The sequence below is a fragment of the Rhea pennata genome, chromosome 10, assembly GCF_028389875.1.
Source record: "Rhea pennata isolate bPtePen1 chromosome 10, bPtePen1.pri, whole genome shotgun sequence".
In the NCBI taxonomy this organism is placed as follows: domain Eukaryota; kingdom Metazoa; phylum Chordata; class Aves; order Rheiformes; family Rheidae; genus Rhea; species Rhea pennata.
In genome coordinates, this window is record NC_084672.1 from 21,271,731 (window position 1) to 21,294,606 (window position 22,876).

General features: G+C 40.7%; 1 protein-coding gene across 5 annotated transcripts in view; it reads right to left on the reverse strand.

Annotated features, from left to right (window-relative positions):
• The window catches only part of PEAK1 (pseudopodium enriched atypical kinase 1), a 124,104-nt gene that overhangs the window by 35,771 nt on the left and 65,457 nt on the right, over positions 1–22,876 (reverse strand). For all 5 annotated transcript variants that reach the window (XM_062583300.1, XM_062583303.1, XM_062583298.1 and 2 more), the window contains one exon: positions 802–4,072. In XM_062583300.1, the coding sequence (XP_062439284.1) occupies positions 802–3,962 (3,161 nt within the window). In that variant the 5' untranslated portion in view covers positions 3,963–4,072. The remainder of the gene's footprint in view (positions 1–801; positions 4,073–22,876) is intronic.

The window sequence follows — 22,876 nt, forward strand, 5'->3', positions numbered from 1 at the left end:
TCAAGACCTAAAATGTTAAAGTACTACGGATTTAATGGAGTAAAATAAACATATATTGATCAAATAATTTTAGAAAAATCAAACCAAAAATGATTTCAGCAAATTATAATTTAAAGAAATGAAATTAGGGAACGAAATTGTCAGGCAGAAACAGCAATCAGCTCTACTGAATCCAATACTCTAATGGGACAAAATATTCCTCACTGTAAAGGCCTTGCAAAATGGAGAGAGATTATTTTACAAAATAATGTACTTCTATTATCACTTTTTTTACACAGTTCATTTTAGGAGATTCATTTTAGTGATGCTGCACTGTAACATGAAGTTTAATTACCATACCTTGTATTCACAGGTACGTGAGATAAAGTTAACACACATTCTACGAGTTACTGTTCTTTCAATTTCTATTTTTCTATTAAACAATGGCTTTCTGTTTTTTGCAGAGGAATTCCTTACTTTTCCTATAACATAAGAACACTCTCTTAAGCTAGAAATCCAGGATAATATGTCCGATTCAATGTAATCTGGCTATCACAACATATTAATGAACCTGCAACACAAACTCCTAATATTGAGTATTGTTCCTAGTTAATTTTCACAGAGTATCTTTGCTGATAACCAAAACCATGCAAAGATTTTTAAAATGTGCTTTAAGATACCTAAAATAAATAGATTTTTTAAATCTTATATTTAATGTAATAATACTCCTTATTTTTTCCCCTTTTCTGCAGTATATACAGGCATTTCACAACTGAATGAGAACGAAAAAGATGATAGGAATGAAAAATATGAACAGATTACCTGGGGATTTTCTTGGGAATCTGAGATGGTGAAGAATGGCTCTTTATTTTCTGCTCGGAGCTCTCCAGAGAGTCTTCTTGTGTTTCTTCTTTGTCTTTTACTAGTACATCTGCAATCGAAGACTCCACTCCAGTCACATTTTGACGGTCAGCCTTTGGTTCAGCTTGTGCTGGTTCACATCTATACATGAAAACAATAGACGGCTTCTCACTGGAGTCTGATTTTGACTCACTGAACCAATGATGACGTTGAACTGGAGGAGGGGGGAGCATATGTATAACAGTTCCATCAAGACCCACCAGCTTTCCTTTCTCTCTCTCTTTCTCTTTGTCTTCCTCATCATCAGTTTTTCTGCGGCGGAAGAAGCTCTTAAAAGATATCCAGCGTTTGGGTTTTGCATCAGCAGCTCGCCGACCTTCTGAATGAAGGATCGACTCTGCCTCCGTTGACCTAGTGGGACTATTTGGTTTGGTCCAGTTGCTGAAATGTCTTTGCAACAAGTTACTTGCGTGATAGGGTGAAGATGTGGACCGTGGAGGAGGAAATGGTGGTGCTTGCTCCATTTTGGGACTTGTGGTATTTTGCACGCCTCTCACTGGCTTTGGAGAATGGGTGGCAACTGGTTGCACTACTGCATCTTTCTGCATTTTAGGGGCAGCGTTTTCCATGGTCTTGGGTGACTCTACTTCAGGCTGTGATGTAAACAGAGATTTGGGTCGTACCAGGGTGTTTTTAGTAGCGTCTGCATCAGGGGGTAAGGAATACAGTTCTTCTACACTACAAGATTTTGGTCCAGACTGAGGTGTTTCTGGAGGAGTATGTGGAGGCTGGATGGAAGCCACAATCTGGGAAAGGACCGTGCTTGCGTTCTCTCTGCTGCCACTGCCAGCAGATGCCTCTGGCATTACTTCTGTTTTTGCTGCAGGCTCTGGAGTTGTCTTTTGAATTCTTGGTGGGGAGCTGTGGTCAGAACTATGACTTCTTTGTGGTGATATCTGACCTTTACTGAGACAGCTGTTAAACTCTTGGACCTTCTGAGCTACAGAACCCAGCCTGCATTCTGTGCTATTAGTCACCCCCTTTGCTTGAGAAAATTCAGTGTGCTTGTTTCCTGCAGTCTCAGTCATTTTGCTTTCTGTTTCTATTTCTTCATATGTGTGGCTTATTACACTAGTAGTTTTATCTTTGACGGATAGCTCCCCGCTGGTCCCTAGAAAACTTTTATAGATAGCCAGATTATCATAGGCATTTGGATTAATTACAATGGGAACTTTAATAGCGTTTTTGGAACTCTTAGCATAAGTGGGCTCATCATGAATTATAATAGGAAAAGGTGGCATGCCAGCATTATTGTAGCTGTTGAATTTTATCTCAGATAAATTGGGAGATTTAACCGGGATAGTTTTTGAAGAAATGTTTGTAGCTGTAGGGGAAGTAGGAGCTGACTTGTGGCTTGTCTTTCTGGGAGGAACAGAAGGTCCTGAGCTGTTAGCAATTAACTCCACCTTAGGTATCTTCTGTCTTGGACTAGTACTAGAAGTCCACACTTCTTGATATCTGATTGCACTGGATTTTTTCAGATTAGCATTTACTCGTCCAGGTGATGCTGCAGAGGATGCAATAGGTGTGCCTGGAGTTCCTGGTGAATTTGGGTTAGATGATACGTTTTTGGTTTCTGAGGTTTCGGTCTGATTCTCCTTACATTCATTGCTCATGGCAGCTGATACATCTACTACGGTATATGGCTTGCAAACTGGTTGTTCCATATTGACTATTCTGTAAGGTTTGGCTTGCTCTTCCACAGGCACCAGATTTATAGTTACAGCTTGACCAGTAACATCTGAAGAACTTTTATTCTCTGGCTTATCAGTTTGCACAGCGATTTTGCCATCCTTCTCTTCCAGTCGAAGGGCAAGGACTGCCTTGTGGGTTTCTAGACTTTTTGGAACATTTCTAGAAACTTTTGACACATCCTTCACCTGCTGATTATCACAAAGACTTTCATATTCTGATTCTATCAGTTTGACATCCTGAGGAGTACTGGGAGATAACCCCCCATTACAGAGCTTCTGGGAGGAACTGCTGGTTGTTCCAGAACGAGACTCTTCAGTCAAAGAAGAATCAGGAGATGTAGAATCAGAAGATACCATGCTCTGCATGCTCTCCTGCCCATAAAGAATCACAGTCTCTTCTCCATAACCATTTAAAATTTCATCGTAACTATCATCGTAATCTACTGCACAGATCCGCTGAAGAGACTTGTTTCTAAGGGGCACAGTATTCCATTTTTTGTCAACAGAGAACTGAACAGGAGACAGGGTGTTAGCTCTAAAATTAGCAAAGCGAGGTTGGCCCCTCATACGAATTTCCATTGCTAGCAACTCTTCATCACTTTCATCCCAGCTCTCATGCTCTTCTTGCATGCTGCCAAAAAATGCATCATCCTCACTCTCATCTCCACTAGAGAATTCTGGATAACAGAAACGTCCACCTTCATTACTTATTACTTCAGTGCTTCCACTCAGAATAACATGCTTACTGTGTGAATCCTTCATACCACCCATCATGCAGCTTGGAGGGATCTTCCTTTCCAGTGATCTTTTATAGCAGTTATTTATTCTTCCCAAGAAGGTTTCTCTTGAGTTCATTTCATTTCCAGTTAGCTGAGGTGTGGTATCCAAACCTGCAATCTCCTTCAACACTTCTGTCAATCCATTATTATTGTTATTTGGTATCTTACCTACGCCATCATTGTTGCCATAAGGCCTGGGAACATGGCTATAACCTTCAATTTCATCTTCATTATTATTGTTCAGTGGTTTTTTGTTCAAGACAGCTTTGTTTCGGTTCCACCCTGCAGGCACTGATTTATTCTCACAATGATCTGGTACACTGATTTCACCGCACACACCCTGCCCATCTACCACCATCATGGTGGGTTTCACAGCTATAGTGGGTTTCTTTGCCACAGGTGGACGAAAATTTCCTGTATTTCTACCACGATGGCTGTTACTTTGGTTTGCATTGGTTTTCAGATTGCTATGTGAGAGGTTTTTCTTTTCAGAGACTGGGGGTAACTGATGCAAGCTTTTAGGCTTGAAGCAATTCTTACATTCACCAGGTTTCCAGACGTGTTCAGTGAAAGTATTACAAGCAGACATTTTCCCAGAGCTTTGTGCTTGATGCTGTGCTGTTCAGTGCATGGTAAGAACTTCATCCATATGTTTCCACTGTTCTCTTAGTAAGGTTCGTGGTTCAAGCAGCAATCATTCTGAAACATGAGAGAGAATGAGGATAAGAACAGGAAAACAAAGTAAACCATTACACTTGCTCGTATTCTGATGTTCCTACTTTTACCACTCTTAACATTCACTCAGAATAACTAAGTAGCATTTTGTTGATGTCTTAGCTCTTTATACTGAAATCGAAAAAGAGAGAGAGAGAAAAATGGCCATGACTGAGAACTGAGAATAATTCTCTGACTAGTTCGGGACCATTGACCCACAATTTTGTCCAATAAATCAAATGCTAGGAAGGGGTTTTAAAGCCAAAGATTAGTGTATATTGCCATAGACATAACCATTTAAATACGAGACAGGAAAGTAAGAGTATGTTTTAGTCTCCCAAGTGCATTATAGATAATTTGTTTTAGCTTCAAAAGTGAATGAGCTCAGCTTAAGTGGGAAAATATATTCAGCAATTCCAAACTCTTCTGCGATTTTAGCACCTTTTCCTTCAAGTTAAATTATTACTGGCCAGATACTTAGGTTGAAGACACAGGCTGTTATTCTGGAAAAGTTAGATAAAAAATACTGGGGTGACCTTTCTAGAAAGTTACTGTTCTTTCTCACGTAGCTATTCCACCTAACTCCCAAGAAAAGTGTTACCCTCAGATAATTGAAAATCTGCTTCAAAGCGAGTCTTACTATTTCCTGAAATGATCAGCCTCAAGTAAAAACCAAACATGGGTCTGCTGTACTTCATAGTCCTTGGAATATCCAGGATTTGAGCGTTTCATAACCTAATGCCTGCAGATTTTAAGCCTTCTCAGCCAGATCCACAGGTCTGGTCTCTTCATTGTTTTCGCATAAATCAAGAATTATCCTGATAGATTTTTACGGAGGTGAAAGAATCTCCATGTCTTCAGCACTACATCTGTAAACGCCGGCATCGACAATCAATACCTTGATATTCTTTCAGGCTTTATGTGAAAACATACTTGCTGATCACACAGATACACTTGAAGTATACTAATAAACCTGCTCAGTTGAAGAAACAGCTCTCAAAGAGGATCCGTGGTTAATAACTCATCCGCAGGACTCCTTTGGCGAATTCACCAAGAGCACAACACCTTCTCATCAGTGTAGCAAACAATACAAACCATTAGGAAAATCCGACACGGGGATAAATCTGCCAAACTCCTCGCAAACCGCCCTGCGTGCTGGCTCAGTACCGTCCTTCGTTGGGGAGCGCTCTAAAACAGCATTGCTCTTCCAACACCAGGTGGGGCTGAAGTCTAACTCTACTGGAGGATCTTCAGACACATCCGTGCTACCAGAGCTCTCCAATTTCACGTATCAGCTAAACATGTTTCCAGACGAAGCTTTTTGCCAAATAGTCAGTGCCAAAAGCTTTCTCTGTATGACCTAACAGATATAAACTCTGCCAGATGGAGATCCACCAAACTTTCAGCCTTTGTTTTATACACACACACACACACACACACAGAGTTAAATGTCATTTTAGTTTTCTGAACTCTGCCAGGATTTGTTGCTTCAACACTTCACAAGTCCATATATTGTACTCAGAATAATCACATTAAGAAAGAATCCTCCTGAAATCATTAAGAGCAGACTAGAATTTTGCACCCCGGTTAGCTCCTTCCTTTCAACTGCTGCCCAAATAAAAGAAGAAAAATTGCACAAACTGAAATCCAATTTTTGGAAAATATATTTCTGCATTACGTAAAATCTCTGAGCGAATAATTTCAACAAAAGGGTTAGTGCATGTGTGTGCAGTTTTTAAGATTGTTTCTCAGAAATTGCAGAAAAGACTCCTGCTCTGGAATCCTATCACAGACAGACCAGTTCATGGCCTCTCAAGCTAAACATTTTCTGCTAATAAGGGTGGGGTACAATGATGAGAAAGCAGTTTATTTCACACCTTCTATACAACAAATTTTTATGTTCTACTGCTGGCTGTATTTGCTCCCATTTGCTCAGAGATGCTGATACTGCTCCGTTTTCCTCTGGACCAAATCACTGCTGTGCTGAATGCTAACTACGGGCAGCTTAACACAACGGTAAAGCAACACGCCAGTCAGAGTTCAAAACCCAGGCATAGTCACAGCCTTGGTGAACCTGTATTCCACATCCCAGAAGTACCACTGTTGCAATTTAGTTTAAAAATAAAACGCACGCAGATAGGTGTATGTAAATGCAGATGCGTACAGTTACGCATAAACAGAAAACACGTAAGACATATATCCATATTTTAAATTGTTTGCACTTCAGTATCTAATGCAAATGGTTTAAACACAACCCCATGCTCTAACATGGTTTTTGACAACGTGTGAAACAGAAGAGCCGCTGACTTAACGGTTTGATAAACTGCAGATGGGTTTCAACTGGCTCAGGCAGTCGCAGAAGAGCGGCTCTTGTAATGTGCTCTGACACTGTCTGCAGCTCTAACAAAGAGGAAATTGGCCCCTTCAGACAAGAGGAAGTCTGCATTTTTCTTAACGCTGAAGCATTCTAACACAGAGTTTCTTTCGTACTTCGAAATCAGAAATACTTGGAGCCTTTTAAAAACCACATTCATAGTGACCTTCATGTTTGCAAACAAGTATCTGCACTTTTTTTTTTTAAAAAAAAAAAAAAAAGGTTGGCCCATTTCTTAACTGCTGCATAATTAAAACTTATTTTTCTGATATCTTCCTTTCCCTTAAAAAAATTACATGTCTTGTTTCAACCACAGAATCACTACTATGACCCAATAATAAAGCAGACTTAAAGGCTTCTTTCAATATCACAACAATCGAAACCCACATTCTTCACATATTTGATATTGCTTCAGTTGCAGTTAACTGCTACAGCTTGGTAGGGGGCAGCAGAGACCACGGAAGGTAATGAAAACGCACACAGATAACAAAAGAAGTTCTTTCGGCTCGCATGTCCAGGCACTGCTTGCTTCTCGATTAGGTCCGGACAGGCACACACCTGATCTCCTAAGCCGCTATGGTGCTCCAGATACCTCTTCTTCCAGAGTTTCCCTACTTGCAATTACAGCCCACTTAACCGCCAAGGAACAGGAAGGCACCCGCTGCTGGTCCTGCTTCATTTGCAATGACTAGCTGGAAAGACTCACTTGAAGAAAGAAAAGCTCAGCAAAACCCCAGGTAACAACACCCCGAGATGCTAAATACAGAATAGCATCAGGCTTCTAAAGAAAGCGTTAACAGTAAATACAGCATGACAACGTTTTGCACTTCATCCCTCGACCTCAAAGCTCTTTATCCAAGGTGAATAACATTATTTTTCACTATTTATAGATGGAAACAGTAACTAAAATTCACCAAGTGAGTCAGTGGCAGGAACAAGTGCAGCCAGACAAGCTGTGCCCCTAACGTGGTGCTGCAGCTACAGATCATGATGCTTCACCCACTAAACAGTTGAGTCAGCACAGACAGTTCATCAGCTTCAAAGGCCAGATCGCTCCTGGTGCAAACAAGAAAAATGTGACTCACTTCAGCAGGTACAGCCCACAGGAGGGCTCAGCCTGGCCTGTTAAGTTGGTGTCAAGCAAATGGAAGTGCAAGAACGTATTTCACTTTCTAGGGCAGCTCAAGACGACCACAGAGTCAGAGTTGCAGTGCAGAGATGAAGCAGCGAGCAGCTGAGGCATCCTCAGGTCAGGAAAACTGAACCTTGCACAGGAATGCAGAAGTATTTTTGCAGCTCCTATTTATTGACGTCTTTTTTGTTGAGTGCACTAAGATAGTGATAAACACGCGTTTCAGGCATTTCCCCTTTGTTCTAAGCAATTTCAGGCTGGCAGGTCTCCCTTAGACGCATGCTGCCTGAATTGCAATGAAGGCCTTCTCCAGTAATACTTTATACTAACATAATCCAATTAAAAGGAACTTAATTGGTGTGCAACATTCCCTACAATTTCAACATTTTAAAAATGAATAGTCTCAGTAAGTACCAGATGGTGACACGCACTAATTAATCAGGCCTGCTCAATGAACGAGCATATTAAAATCAATGCACCTACTAGACATGTATTTTCAATGCTGTATGCTGCAAAAACCTCCTTTTAAATGAATGCCCGTTACATTACTGGACACTACACACAAGTGTGCATGTCATCATTTCTAACACTGTCACTCTTTTGTCTCCTCTTAGATCACTAGATACTTGCTACAGGTCTCCCTTCGTTTGCTCTCCTTGAGGGAAAAGGCATTTAGCTTGAGCATACCCTCTCATGAAAACGGGCCCACAATTTTTATGCTCGGGAATAAATTTTGTTGATCGACCTTCTTTTCAGACAACGGTCCATTAAATTACTAGTGAACAACCCACGAACCTCTTGCCATCGACAGGCATGTCCACAGACTGAAAAATCAGCAGTGGGAATACAACCTATGTTTCCTATACAGGAATGCCTCAACACCACAGAACCACTATGGCTTTGTGGTCTTGTCTAAACTACTTCTAGTGATGTGGACAGTCACTCACCACCAAAAACAATAGCATAAGTGTAGCATAACAAGAATAAAAGAAGTGTAAAATAGCAAGAATCAAATGGATACCTGATTTCAACATCTGTCACTATCCAATTTCTCCTTCTTTTATTATAATCACAAACATTTTAAGAGATTCTTTGGAAAACCAAAATGCTCCCAAACCCCTGCTTGGGTGGCCCCAGGCTTTAAAACCTCTTCATCCCAGCTAGTGTCACAGTTTACTGACCCAGGGCTGCTGAAACGTGAATATATCCAGCACGGATAACTGAGGCTACAAACCAATGAGGCACGGGCCATTTAAGTTATTTTGTCCTTCATGCTGTTAAAAACAAACAAACAAAAAAAACCCCTCAAGCCCAGTAATTCTCGAAGTTTAGACCTTAATAGAACTTCAAAGAAAAGCAAAGCCCAAGTGAAACTAAATGCAACAGCTGTTACATACACGCAGTAAAACACGGACTGAGGAGCTTTATAGCCAGAGAAGATGGGGTCCCAATTTTAAGGCATGTTGAGATACATGTGCTTGCTCACATTCAGTGCCCAAAACCACTGTGCTTTCACTAATCTGGCAGCATTTATTAATGAAATGTAAATCAAGCAAATAATGTATAAGCTGCCATACCGTACTGCAGCAGAGGCTGAAAATAAAAACTAATCAGTGTTTAAAAATGTGAGAATTGCACTCATAGCTCTCACAGCACTTTGCAAAGGTAAACGAGAATTTAATAATTCAGATTTTGTAGAGAGAGGAACAGTGACTCAAAATCTTGCTCAAAGTCATAAATCCAGGTGGTGGAAGATAAGAAATAGAAACAAAATCTCCTGATTTTCAAGCGTGGATGCTCTGTGGATCATGGCACTTACTTTGTGAGAGGTATACGAGGAAAGAACAGGAAACTAATATTCACCAAATATCTGATCATTGTAACACGGATAGAACCACGAGTATGGCAGAAGGCACAGATGGAAATTTCCATAACTGCTAAGGTTTATCATTTTCATTAGAAAAAAAAAGTTTTATCTCCTTCCAGATTTTTTTTTTTAATTCTAGTTAGAACTCTAACTAGAGGGCCACTGACTGACTGAGCCAATAAAATGAAAATCCCGCAGAATATTTAATGAAACTTAAGCGGATGCTGAGGAGGCAATGACAGACTAACAAGCTGCCAGTTTTCTTTAGAATCACTCTTACCACTCTTTGGACATCTGTATACTCTGATGCTGAAATACAAGGGTTATGATGGATGGAAAGAAGAACAGAAACACTATCGAAATATTGCAAAAAATTAGTTGCAAACTTGCTGAAAGACATTATGAAAAAATCTGGAATACAATCTTACACTACTACTTTTTTTTTTTTTTAAAAAAACTCCCCTGCTGTCTTAACATTATCTCTCAGTTAAAAATAATTTAAGTTACGTTAATATTTCAAAAACTAAGTAAGTGAAGGAAACCCTTGAATATGTTTTTGCCATCTAAAACCCATAAGGGAAAATACAAAGGATCTGATAAAAAAAAATATAGCCAAAGAAACAGAATAAAACACGTAGTATCAAGAGCAGATAGTTTATAACAGAATTAGTAGATTGCAGCCTTAGTTTAACAGGTTGGTTTTAATACGGAAGATAAAGCCGTTCCAGAGAAGCCAAATGATTACTCTGCATCAATCTCAACTACCTCTCCAAGAGCCTTGAGAGGTGCTAAAGACGTGAGAGAATTAAGTGTAAAAATAAAACACTGTCAGCCATTAATAAAAAAAGGTATTAAAAAGTAAGTGATAAATTAAGAGCCACAGCTGATAGGACTGGATTGTGTAAAGCTCCAAACTGTGGAGAAGCCTGAGAATTAAGTGGCTGAACTACTCAAAAATACAAAAGAGAGTATAACTTTAGCAACTAGGTAAGTGTAGTATAAAAGGGACGTGTGTTTCATTATGACTTCCATAAAGGAAAATTGCACTTTTTCCTACCAGATAATGAAATAATGGGCAAAATACATTTGTTTTTTTAAGTTCTCACAAATGAGCAACAGCAGGACATGTAAACGATGCAACAAAATATGCAAGACATTCAGCAAATTATGTGCTTTCACTGTAAGAAAATCAGCAATATGACTTACTGAATATTGCGTTCAGTTCTACTTACGACATTTGAGGAAGAAATGTAGCATAAAAAAGGCAGAGAAAAACATCTTAAGGGATGAAAAGCTTTCCGTATTAATTGAAACTAAAAAAGATTAGGATAGCTTAATTCAAAAATAAGACAAAATAACGTTTGCAGTATCTTCTCCCATGAAACAAGAACAACAAACCTGAGAAACCTGTTTAAAGCTGTAAAAAGAAAATTATTTAATACAAGAGAGCTTCCTGGCACAAGAGACCAAAAGGTCATCTGGATTCAGAAAAGGATTAGATGTTTGTATGAGTGATGAGACATCAATTAGGTGGGATAAATTTAAACCTTCCAATTTCTGTGCTTAAACCAACCATTAATTATCAGTGTTAAGCAGAAAATTTGTGGCAGCTTGTTCCCTTACTCTGCATTTAGGCGAGTTCGACAGCGTAGAGCGCCTGGCCGCAGCTGGAGCCAGGGCGCCTGGTTCGGGTCTGCGCATTTGCCATTTCTGCGCCTCCTGCGAGGTATCTCTCGTGATTTTGTGCACTAGTCGTGAGGCTCTTCACGCTCACAGACCCCGTTCTCGCCTTCCCGTTAGCAGATCCGTCACGCAGAAGAGCCACCGAGCATCGGGGCGCTTCTTGCTGATCCCTCGTCCGTGAGCCTACCCGACGCCGCAGCTCCCTCTTGTTCAGAGCTTCACCTGCAGAAACCTTCCTCTTGCAAAACCCTTCTCCAAATCAATCTTTTAATAACAACATGATTCAGTTTGCTCTGTTTTATCGGAAGTGACTCTTTCTGTCACCATACTAAACTAAAAATACTGAAGCTACCCAAAAGGTTAAGTAGCCGTGCTACCCCTTCTCTCGCAGTGAGAGGGCTTTTCTCTTTTCTCTCCCTCCACCTTGTTTTGTCACTCTGGGTTATGTCATGCTTAGATCTCAGCCCTGGAAACATTTTGGTGTTCATTTCAATTTTTAATGAGTACATGCTCGCGTATGATGTCGGACAAAGGGCACCTCAGGCTGTAAACTACTTGGGGCAGGTGACTAAGTTATGCTAGTATGTCTCGTGGGGATCCACAGAGATCAGTAGTAACGTACATGTAAGAAGGTGGTAATGGCAAAAGTAAGGATTTCATATGAAAGTGCTATAAAAGATTAGCAATGTTTAAATGTTGTCATACTATAGGATAGAAAAAATAGAATAAGATATGAAAAGGATTTTTCTCTAGTGTAAAGTAAACAATTTAACTTTTGAAGAATCATACATCGCTAATTACAGAAAATACAAACAAAAAAATCCCACATACTAATAATATACCTCATTTGCTATGTGCTGCAGCAAGCAATTGGAAAGGAGGACTAGAGTCTTTTAAAAAACTCATTCCATTTCCCGTTACAGAATAACCAGTTACTCACACTTCTTCCTTGCATTTATGATCAAAGACAGACATTCCAATCTGAGGGTCTCTGATAACCTTGGGAAACTAGCTACAGCTAATTTTTTTGGCCATCAAAGCAAATTCAAGTAGCTTATTCTCACTCAGACTACTCTCCTAATTAGTATGTCACTTACTCATCTGAATTTTACCAAACACACTGAATGCAGTAAATTTTAATCTGCAGTCATAAACCACAGCGATGAAACCAGTGATCAGCTATCCAGCAGCAGGTTAAACATTATTGTTTATTAATGTTGAAATCAGGAAAAAAAAAAAAAAAAAAAAAAAAAAAAAAAAAAGAAAAAGAAAGAAACACGCCCTACAACAGATATTCTCAGGCACCTCTTTGTCTGTAATCCATCCCCATAAATGGGAAGTCACTGCTGAGGAGAAACCTGTAGGGATAGAAGCACTGTCATGTTTGAAATTTTGCCCAGGATAGGAATTAGTAGATTAGTAGTGCTTTTTAACATAGTCATACTAAATAAATAATATATATATATATATATATATATATATAATTTTGTGGAGCAAGTGTTGTTTCTGACAATTATCTTTTAAATTTAGCCACTGCTGAGGAGAAACCCACAGGCCTAACTGCACAACACAGGGCATCTAACAGCCAGCTGATATCCTTTTAAGCCATCAAAAAGAACATGATAAAGGACAAGAATAAATCAGTAATTTATTTTGGTCCATCAAATCTGTTTCCATACTTGAAAATAATCCATGCACAGAGGATGTATGCAGTAAAGGCATCATTAAATATAGCCAAGAACAAAACCAGAAAGGAAATTTCATAAAAACTCTGTATTATCTTTTACCTTTACATTCAAGAGTATTTTTTGTAGGTGGAGGATCTGCTTAATTTCCTTCGTGAGAGGAGAAATGGCTTTGGTTTATTTTCTAAGACAGACGTGTAAACCCACGTGAACTGCTATAAGCTCTGCTTCAGCATCCTAAGCCGAAGGACAGAGAGAGGGAATTACTCGGCACGTACGCTGAGAACGGCCAGCTTCACGCGGGCAAAGCACCCCGCGAGGGCCAGCGCGCGCTGCGGGCGGCAGCGGCACCTGGCCGAGTTCAGCTGCTCGGAAGCCCGAGGAAGCTACCGCAAAGAGGAGGCGCAGGGTGCCAGGGTGCCGGAGCACCCCCCGCTCCGGGCTTCCCACCCGGCGGCTCCTGCCGCCTCCGAGCGGCGGCGCCGGCAGAGCTCGCCGACGCTAACCGAGAGGCTGCCGATCACGCTTGAGGATCGCCAGCTGGAAACCGAGCCGCTCCTCGTTCGCGGGCCGGGACGCAGTACGGAACGACAAAACCGAAGCGCTGTAAACGAGCTTTATCAAAGATAGCAAAGAGAAAGGGAATCGGCGACAACTTTTGTTTTCAGAAACGGTACTCCAATTCCTTCTTTAGCTCCTTTTTAAAGATACAGATGTTTTCCCAAAGGAGTCGATCGCCAGTCGTAAATTTGCTGCTTGCACTTGACCGAATGCTAACGATTCAAAGCATTTTGTATCCAGAAGAAACACACCGTGAATTTCCCATATCGTTCTGCTAATGTGACTAATAGGACTGCCTAATCGACACGATCAGAAGGTAAAAGCAAAACCATGCTCCTCTGAATTCCTTCCCTTTCCGGGCAAGGTTTCACGCCGAGGTAGGTTATTAACATGCAAGACCTCTATGAGCCTGCCACGACCGAGGAATGATTTCCACACAAGCCACCTAAGTCCAAGGCAATTACAGTCTGTCACTACCAGCTGGAGTAAATTACGAAGGGCTGAGGATGTGCGCTCCCTCTCCGAGGGCCTGTTTCGTTCCCGGCACACGCAGCATGGTGCCGTTTTGAACTAGTCTGTAAGGATACAAAGAACTAGTCTCACGAGGACCAAGAAAACTGAGAAACCAAGTCCTACTTCTTCTTCCAAGTATTAGGCATTAGGCTACAAGGCAATAATGATAGTTTTTCCACTGCTTCCTATTATTTTTCTGCACTGCAACCCCATTGCTGCCGCTGTAAAGTAGCAGCTAACACTCCCCATATTTCACGGTTTGCAACTGTTCAAGTATACCTCGGAGAAGAATCCAGGTATCTAATTTGACAGACTAAACCTTTATTGTATTACAGTTCCCTTCAAATGGAGTATTTCAAGTGGTAATACAGAATAGGCTTTTGCACCTTTCTAGTGGACTAAAAAAATACACGGGAAGCTTGAACCTAGCACTTGATTTTGCACTTACAGATCTGTCCCTTAGGTGCAGACTGAGATACAGAGGTCCCGGCCGCAGCCCCTACAGGCAGGTTTGGAAGTGAAAATAGGAAAATGGTTCAGGAATCGACGCTGCGCTTTCCAAAGACCATCTCAAAAACACTGTGCGCAAAGAGGCGATACACACGTCTCGGACAGCGCACGGACACGGCTGCCACGGACCTATTTGAGTCCGTTTTGACCGCAGCTACGAGCCACAGCTTCGGGGAGCAGGTGCGCAGCCCGCTGCACTCGCGCCCCCGCAGCGATGCTCCTGCTTTGCTGCCGCCAGCCCCGCTGCCTTTTGCCAAACGCAGTTCAGCACCAACGTACCGCATTTCTGCTCCAGCAGCCAATTCTTCTCTGTCTCATATAATTCCACATGATTAACAAAAGCGTGGTTTCACAACGCTAATGAGTGTTGCACAGTCAGAAGATAGAGTGTGGGCCTATATCTCTACTGTCCTATGTTAAATTTGCTCTCCAGGCAGAGAAGACTGGGACATTAACCATGTCTTATTTTCACATTCTTCTTTTCAGAGCAGCCCAGATGAATGGTTATGCACAGAGATAGTGTGAAACACTGAGCAGATGATTTCTATTAAATCTCAAGTAAGACAAATTAGAAAGGCTCTTCAATCACTGCCTTGGGATGTGTGGGCGATGTATTACATTTCACAAGTAACAGCAGTCTGAAATCCAGTTTTCACTCTTCAGCCAAGGCACTCTTTTGATTACACACTAAAACCTGAAGAATAAAGAACTAGAAAGGAAAATAGCAGGAGATAATGAGATGGCTGCTTGCTGAAATTAGGCAACATCACCATTAATGTCTGCAGTGTTGTGCCAAAGAATGAAAAAGGAGAAAAAGAGAGATTCCCTGTATTGCCCAAAGCAATGCATTTTAGAAGTGGACCAGTTTTGTAGGAACTAGCGGTAGGTAAGACATGCAGTTCTAGCAAGTTAACTCGTTCAATGAGGGTTTGTTTTTCAGAGTATGACAGAAGCAGCAGTTCGAGGCTATGTAAAAATAACTGCATAAATTCTGCCTCAGGTCTCTGTGAAGCCTTAATATGTCATGATCAATAGAGAAATCAAAATCTCAAAAGGTTCCTGGAATCTCACTGCTTGGTACGCCCTTTCATTTCCTGGCACACACTTTATTTTTACAGTCTAAAAATAATGTTTAAAAAGAGAAGTTAGGAGGAACTGTCAAAGTGGTTTAGAAACTCATCTTTTTTCTTTTTTAAAGTTTAATTTTCCAAGACAGTACCCTTTGAAGAATGTGTTTCAAATACCCTTGTAATTATTATGACTAAAGATTGTCATTTTTAAAGGCTATTTGGATGGATTTGATATGTTATCCCACAAGAATTTGGACACATTTCCTTTGTCTTCTTGTAGATGCATGCATTGGATTATTCTACCAAATTTCAGCATTACTACTACTATTAAATGCATTCATAGCAGAACCTAGGTGAGTACTTAACTAGTAACTAAATTATGAACCTTATGTTTCCAGAGGTTGTGCAGTGGCTTAACAGCCTAGCAAACCGAGCTAAAGTACAACTGAAAAATGATTATTTTCATTTAATACGATTGTTGTTGTATTAGGGGATAACTGTAATACAGCAAGTATAGAAGTTTAATCGGAAGATAAACGGCTTACTGGTTCTATCTTTCAGTTCACCTTTTCACTTCATGAAAGTGATTCTAAAAATTACTGTGCCCCAGAAGTTTGGAGAAGAGATTACCACTCCCTTAACCACTACCTAAAATAAAGAATAATTAAGTATAGTAGTAGTTTAGGAACTGAAAGTCACTTAACTAGTGCCTTCTTTAAAAAGCCACATGTACTATGAATATGGTTTGTACTACTGGAGCAGTTGAGAAGGATTTATTGTGTGTGTGTATCTATATGTACACACACACACACGTATAAACAAACATACATGTATAAAAATGGAAGAAATTACAATTATCAAACACTTCGATATATTTCTGAGATCTTGAAATTAAGACACAAAGTATATACGTCACAGACAGAAAGTTAAAATAAGTGTGACCAGAAAAAAGAGGACTCGAGACTGAGAAGACACAATATACTAAAAAAATTATGCTAGCAATGAATCCATGGAAAATTTTTTTTAGACAACCAGCTTATTCCCATAAAAGATATAAATCCACTAACTGCTGGAAACACGTCGTTATAGAAACAGTCTATTATTAGAATATAGCTAACAACAATACACTCAAATCCAGCTGCACACATCTGGATACCTATTGTAGTTGCCTCCACACGAGATCATACGGCTTTGCCTGCAGCGGCGGCTTCAGGGACGGTTCCCGCTGCTGCCGGAGCAGCGGGTCTGCTGCCCGGGCGCTAGAAGCGGACCGGCTCCCCGCGGCTGCGCTCCTTCACCAGGCGCCACTCGGGCGGTCGCCGGCCGCCGCGGCGCTCTGCTCTAGCGATCCTGGTGGTAAGGGTGCCTGCAGAAGGTGGGTTTTTGTATAGTATTTACTGAAATATATGTATTCATGTAGATCTAAGCATTGTTTACAAAGTGTCATTAAACAATTTCCAATGCAGAAAATTAAATTCAGCTCAAACACTCTAAATCTTCAATAAACTGAGTAATGTGAGAGCACGTGCCCTATATATATATATGTATATATTTTTTAAGCAGAGGAGAGGAAAGGTCATACTATTCTAAACCCAGTTCTAAAACTCTCTTCACCTTTGATAACGGGCAAACTGTATTCTCTTCTACAATCTTTCTCCTTTCTCATCCACCCTAGATGCTCAAATGCTAAATCTGATCCAAATTCTTAATGGATGTCAAGTGAATAAACACTGCTATTAACAGATGCCAGTTTCCATTTGCTTTTTAGAAATGGATGCATTACACCTTCTGCGTTCTATACACAATTAGGCATTCAGCGAGTGCAGTATTCCTGAGCGATAATGCACAAAGTGGAGACTAAAACATATTTTTGCATTAACAAGAGGGTCCAAGTGATTTGCACGGTGCGCTCTATGGCCATTCAATTGCTCAACACCGTGTTAGTGTTTCAAGCAGAAGGCATTTAACACTTATTTCTTGCAGGATCAGAATATAAATGCAGGTATTTATGCAATGCAGTTAGAAGATTTCTATCTAGTAATTTTCTATGACTTAAGTGTAAATGTTACACAAAAATGTATTCTTATCAAGTGTTAAACACAAGCGTTGTAACAGAAAAGCAGGGAACGCAGCACTGATCTCTGTATTTTGTCGTCTCCAACAACTGCTGCCCAACTGCCCTGAGGAGCCTACAGCTCCTATCAATCTGCGATCAGACTAATAAAGAGCAAGTGTAACTTCAAAGAAATTATGGGTACTTTATTATGTGCATTCACTAAGAGACTGTCATGAAGCACTGCCTTGTTAAACGTTATAAAAGTTCTTATAAATATTCATGCGCAGCATTTGTACTCTAAGCATTTGATCAGTTCTCTACAAAAAAGGGAACGGGGGGGGGGGAGGAGAGAGGAAGAAATTGCTGTTTCCTCAATTCCACAGGGCTGAAGGCAACCGCAGAGACGAATTTGAGCACGAGGGCTCTGCAAATTCACTAGCACCAGAGACTCACCAACAGGAGACCATTCTTCAGGTGGCTTTTTGTTTTTGTAATTACATTTGACATTTAAAATAGTTTGAAAGTAGTAAACTAATGATCTTTAAATTTGGATTTCTATACTCTCGATTTTTGAAAAAAAAACACAACAAAACCAAGAGATCGCTCGGTTGAGTCTGAGAGCGTTTGCATGAGGACAGACCAAGCTCCTTGTACTACTGCTCTGCACCCCCGGATCCTCCCATCGGGAAAGAAATGAACACCACAACAACAGAAATAAACCCGACTGCTCTTACACTGGCGAGGCGCTGCGCACGCCGAAACTCAACCCGCCGACGCACAGCTGCCGGGGGCTAAAATAGCAAGCCTTTAAATCCTACCGTCGCCCCGTGGAAGCGCTACGTTTCCAGCCCTGCCCTGTGGCATGCAGTCTCTTTTGGTTGCCGTTGATTAAGCCCCTGCAACTTAAAGTCTATCACTACGGCTCTGAATTAATGCAGATTACTGTAGCACATGCTAATGATAGGAAAGCCTGTTCACAAAACAGAAAAATAGTACTGCAAAATTGCTTTAAATAAAGTTGTAAACCTAATACAAAAGCTAAAAGATGTAGAGCAATAACACCTAAACTCCTCAGAAACCACGTAAGGAGCAGAGAGACGGCATTGAGCCTCTGCACCAGCTCGAGGAAACCGGCTCCCTCCCTTTGACATCCCATTTTGAAAATCAAGGACTTTACTTCTTGCACCAGAAGTGCATATGCCACGCTGCAGCTTTGGGTACCGACCGTATTTTTCAGAGTTTCTGGACACGCCTCCCTGTTTGAGATGCCAGCTACATGAAAGTCTTTGGAGAGGCTTGATTTAGACGTGCTCCTTCGCACCCGCCGCAGCTGACAGGTAGAGACCTAATGCTGGCCGAACAAGACGGTAGGGCTACGTCACTGTAAAAAGGGCTTATTGCTGTGGTACCTCCAGGTCCCTTTGATACCAGCCAAGTCCGATTGCTCGGAGATGTTCCGGATTCTGCTCTCAGGTGCAGAGACAAAACTCAGCAGGGTTATTCCGAATATATTCTGGGTTAGAAGTGCAAAGCAAAACCAGAAACACATTGATGCCTTTTACTTCCCTCAGGCAAACTGCCTTTTGCAAATGTTTTTTATCATTTTCATTATATCCCGTTTGATTTGCTTTACCATTTTGACTGGAACAACAATAGCTAGCACATAATAGAAAAACATTTTTCCACGGGTTGGTTCTAATTACATTAACTCTCAAGTGAGATAGCATATTTAAATAAGAAACAACTGCAATCAAGTCTCAGATAATAACATGCCAGGCTTTTTGAGGTGACTGTTAAAATGAAACATTAAACGTTACAGAAGGCTCCAATCAGGTTTCGACATGATGTGGTCTGCCACTGCAGAGGGAGACCTAGCAGTTACTGCAAGTTGACCCCGAACAGCTACAGAAGGCTATCCCTCCTGCTCAAAGTGCCTTCCATCTTCGTAACACAAACTGCAAGACACGTGCTTTAAGGTCCAAACGCAGCGAGGCAGCTGGAAAAGCAAGGCCCTTGCAGGACTCGTAACCTCCTGCACCACAAGGCAAGTAGAGGTGAAGTTTTGAAGAACTCCTAGGTTTTGTTGCAAGTTGTACCTGTAACACCTTGTCGTGATAACCAAGTTCTCTTTTAATGTCTTTGGAAAACATGCAATCTTTAGATTGGCAAAAACACAAAAATGGAAACATGCTACATGAAGGCTACACACACATGTTCTGTTAAATCTGTCACAGTCCCACAGCTTGTGTGTTTGATGTTACAAACCACCACTTGGCTGTGCATCCGGTATTGGTGCCTATGGGACCCCGCAGCAGGTTCTCCTATAGGGAACTAAAATGGAAGAAACTGGATTTAAGGGGGTGGGGGAAGAGAAGGAACTAAATTATGTTTTCTCTCCCCTCCAACCTCCAAAGCAGCTTACCACCTCCTTTAGTCAAGCGCTAGAGCAGGCCAAAGGGAAGAAGGAGAATACCTGATCAAATCCCTTTCGTCACTGCTAATTACTAGACTGATCTAGTTGTAACATCAAACCACCTGTACCTGATTCTACAGTGTGATTTACTAGTGAAAGCTATGCAAAGCTGTACGACTAGTGCTCAAACTGTTGTGTGTATACAAGATGCATGTACAGATTTGGGTATCAGCTACTTATCTTTCAGTTGCTTTTCCAAAGTCGTCATAGTATAGTTTCAAAGATATTATCTAAATACTCTGAGGATTAAGGGACTTATTTTCAGTCAATAAACAGAATCTGAGATTACAAATTCTATGCTTAGAGAATATAAACTTTCATAGCAATAGTTCAGTAAAAAAGACTTTCTTGTCTAAACAGCAAAATGTATATTATTGCTCTATTAATATAATTAAGTACACAGAAGAAAATTGAAAAATTTCAGTGCATAGAATAAATTTTATCGTGTGTTTATATTCTACACTTCAGACTTGCAACTGTAAAAGTGCACTTATGCACAAATTACCATGTCTGCCTACTGAATAGTGCTATGGCACTGAAGAACGATTGTTCACATGCAGAAAGCTGAGCAAGTAATAACAGTTATGTGACCATATTGCAAAAACATTTTCTAAATGCAGCTCACATTTGCACAGCCACTGCTGGAGATGCGTGCCTGAACAAATCTGAATCTGAGAGGGGAACACATACAGATATTAAAGTAATCAGTTAAAGGAAGGTGTGACTATTACTACCTATGAAAATATTTAATTTGCATTTAATAAACAAAAGAGGAAGAATTTAATTTGCACATCTTCCTCTATCAGTTATTATTTTTGTTTAGCAACAATAAGTTAACCTCCTTTAGGCCCTTTTACTAATAAGACCTTCGCAAACTAAGTCAAAGATGGCTCGCTTCAGGTACTGCCAGCGCTTCTCCTGTAGGGGCTACGAACAGCTCGGAGTCACCTCCACCTCCTGAACCGACAGCAAATTAATTTGCGGATGAGGGAGGATAAGTAGTTTTCTGCTAGATTACCAGATTGAATGGGCTCACACATAGGAGCTATGAGCACCAAATCTTCAACACTAGAGGGGACAACACTGCTTGGCTCAGAACGGCACAGAAGTGGCTGCTGTAATTATATTGCCTCTACACCCCAAGAAACAGTGGTCAGCAGAGATCTCGGCAGATGAACAACGGCAATATTTGTGTAGGCACCATGGTAAGACTGATACTGTTCTGAAGCTCTTGGGGTCAAATTGATCTACTCTAGTTGCGTAAAAATCTTCAGTTCTGCTCAAGTATCTCTTCAAAAGAATACTTCAGCAATTTAAAACTGCGGGAGCAGCTTGCCACCACCTCTGCTGCAAGGCCACATTAGCACTATTCTTACGTCCAAGAGATTCCCCAGCGCCAAATGTTTTCCCTGAGAACTGAAGAGTAGTTTGGGTAAATCACAGGAGACATGACATTTTAATCTGTTCTAGAGGTACAGACTGGTGCACTTCACCTGGAGCTATATACTGGTATTACCTGTTTACAGATGCTCTTAAAATAATCCTGTTAATTGCCTTATTTCTTTTACACAGTTTGGGGCATATATCTCCCGCATTGGACACCACAGAAAAACCAGTGTGCAAGTTAACACACAAATTAAGCTAAAGGCTCTTTCTTCTCCAAAGATCGATACATTTGATTGCAAGAGAGTAATAATTTGAAAACTTGCTAGTCTTTATTGTGAGTGGAAATAAAGGCTGCTAACAGCAGAGGCTGCACAGAGCCTCGGTTGGGGTGACCTGAGTCCTGAATACCGACAGCAAGCTGAGCCAGGCTGCTGAAGCTAGGGCATCTGTAAAAGCAAATGCCAGCACTGCAGTGCGAGCAATTCAGCAGCAAGCAGACAAAAAAAGGCAGAGTCACTTCAACAAATTGGATATGATATATTGCACTTCTAGGGCTGTATCCCATGGCTACTGAATTACTGAATCTTCATTGACTGTTACACGTCACGTGTACTCTTGATTTGCCATCCAAGTGTCTTCCCACACAGGCTGGTGGTCTCTCATTAAGACCAAAATTTACAGAGCACAGATTTCAGATTTTATAGAACTCTCCGTGCTTTTTAAAGATCCACTTTTTCTTCTCATGAATTGAAATAACATTTTTTGGCTGACACTCCTGTTTTTGAGACTTATGATGCAAATTTCCCAGGGAGAGCTCTAAGGATGTTAATAAGTTACCCACACAGTCTCTCTTTCATCATTTGCCCCCCTTTAATTCTTTGCGATATGAGTACTTTTCTGTTTCAGGAAATGAGGACAAGAGAAAGCTGTGGATCCCATGAATATAAAAACTGTCTTGAAGGCATGGAACAATCCAACCCTAATTACAGCCAGCTGGAGTCTGCTCTCCTTGCAGCAATACTTGGATAATTAACCAAATACTGCCTGACACAAGCCCCAAGTATGCCGCTACCATTCAGATATTCAAGGTTAATTTTTGTATCCATCACGGAAATCAAGCCTAATGGGTATTTTCAGTTAAAGTCTTGAAAATGAATCAGTGACATACAGACACATGATTAGGCAGGGATTACTTTTTATTCTATGGGTTTGGTGCTACTTTCTTTAGCTGCAGGGAAAAAAAAATCCTCTGCATTAATAAAGCTAAACTAAAAAATTCATGATTACTTTCATGTTCCTTTAACACCCATGAATCTATCCAGTCTAATCAGCCAAGTTTATATACACTGAAGTTGCAATAATGATTTGATAGAATACAAAAGAAAATATTCAAATAGGTATTGTTGTAGTAATACATGCTTATTTCTCACAGTATGCCAGCTTTAAATTAATGTTTTTGTGTTTCTTCCTAAGGAAGCT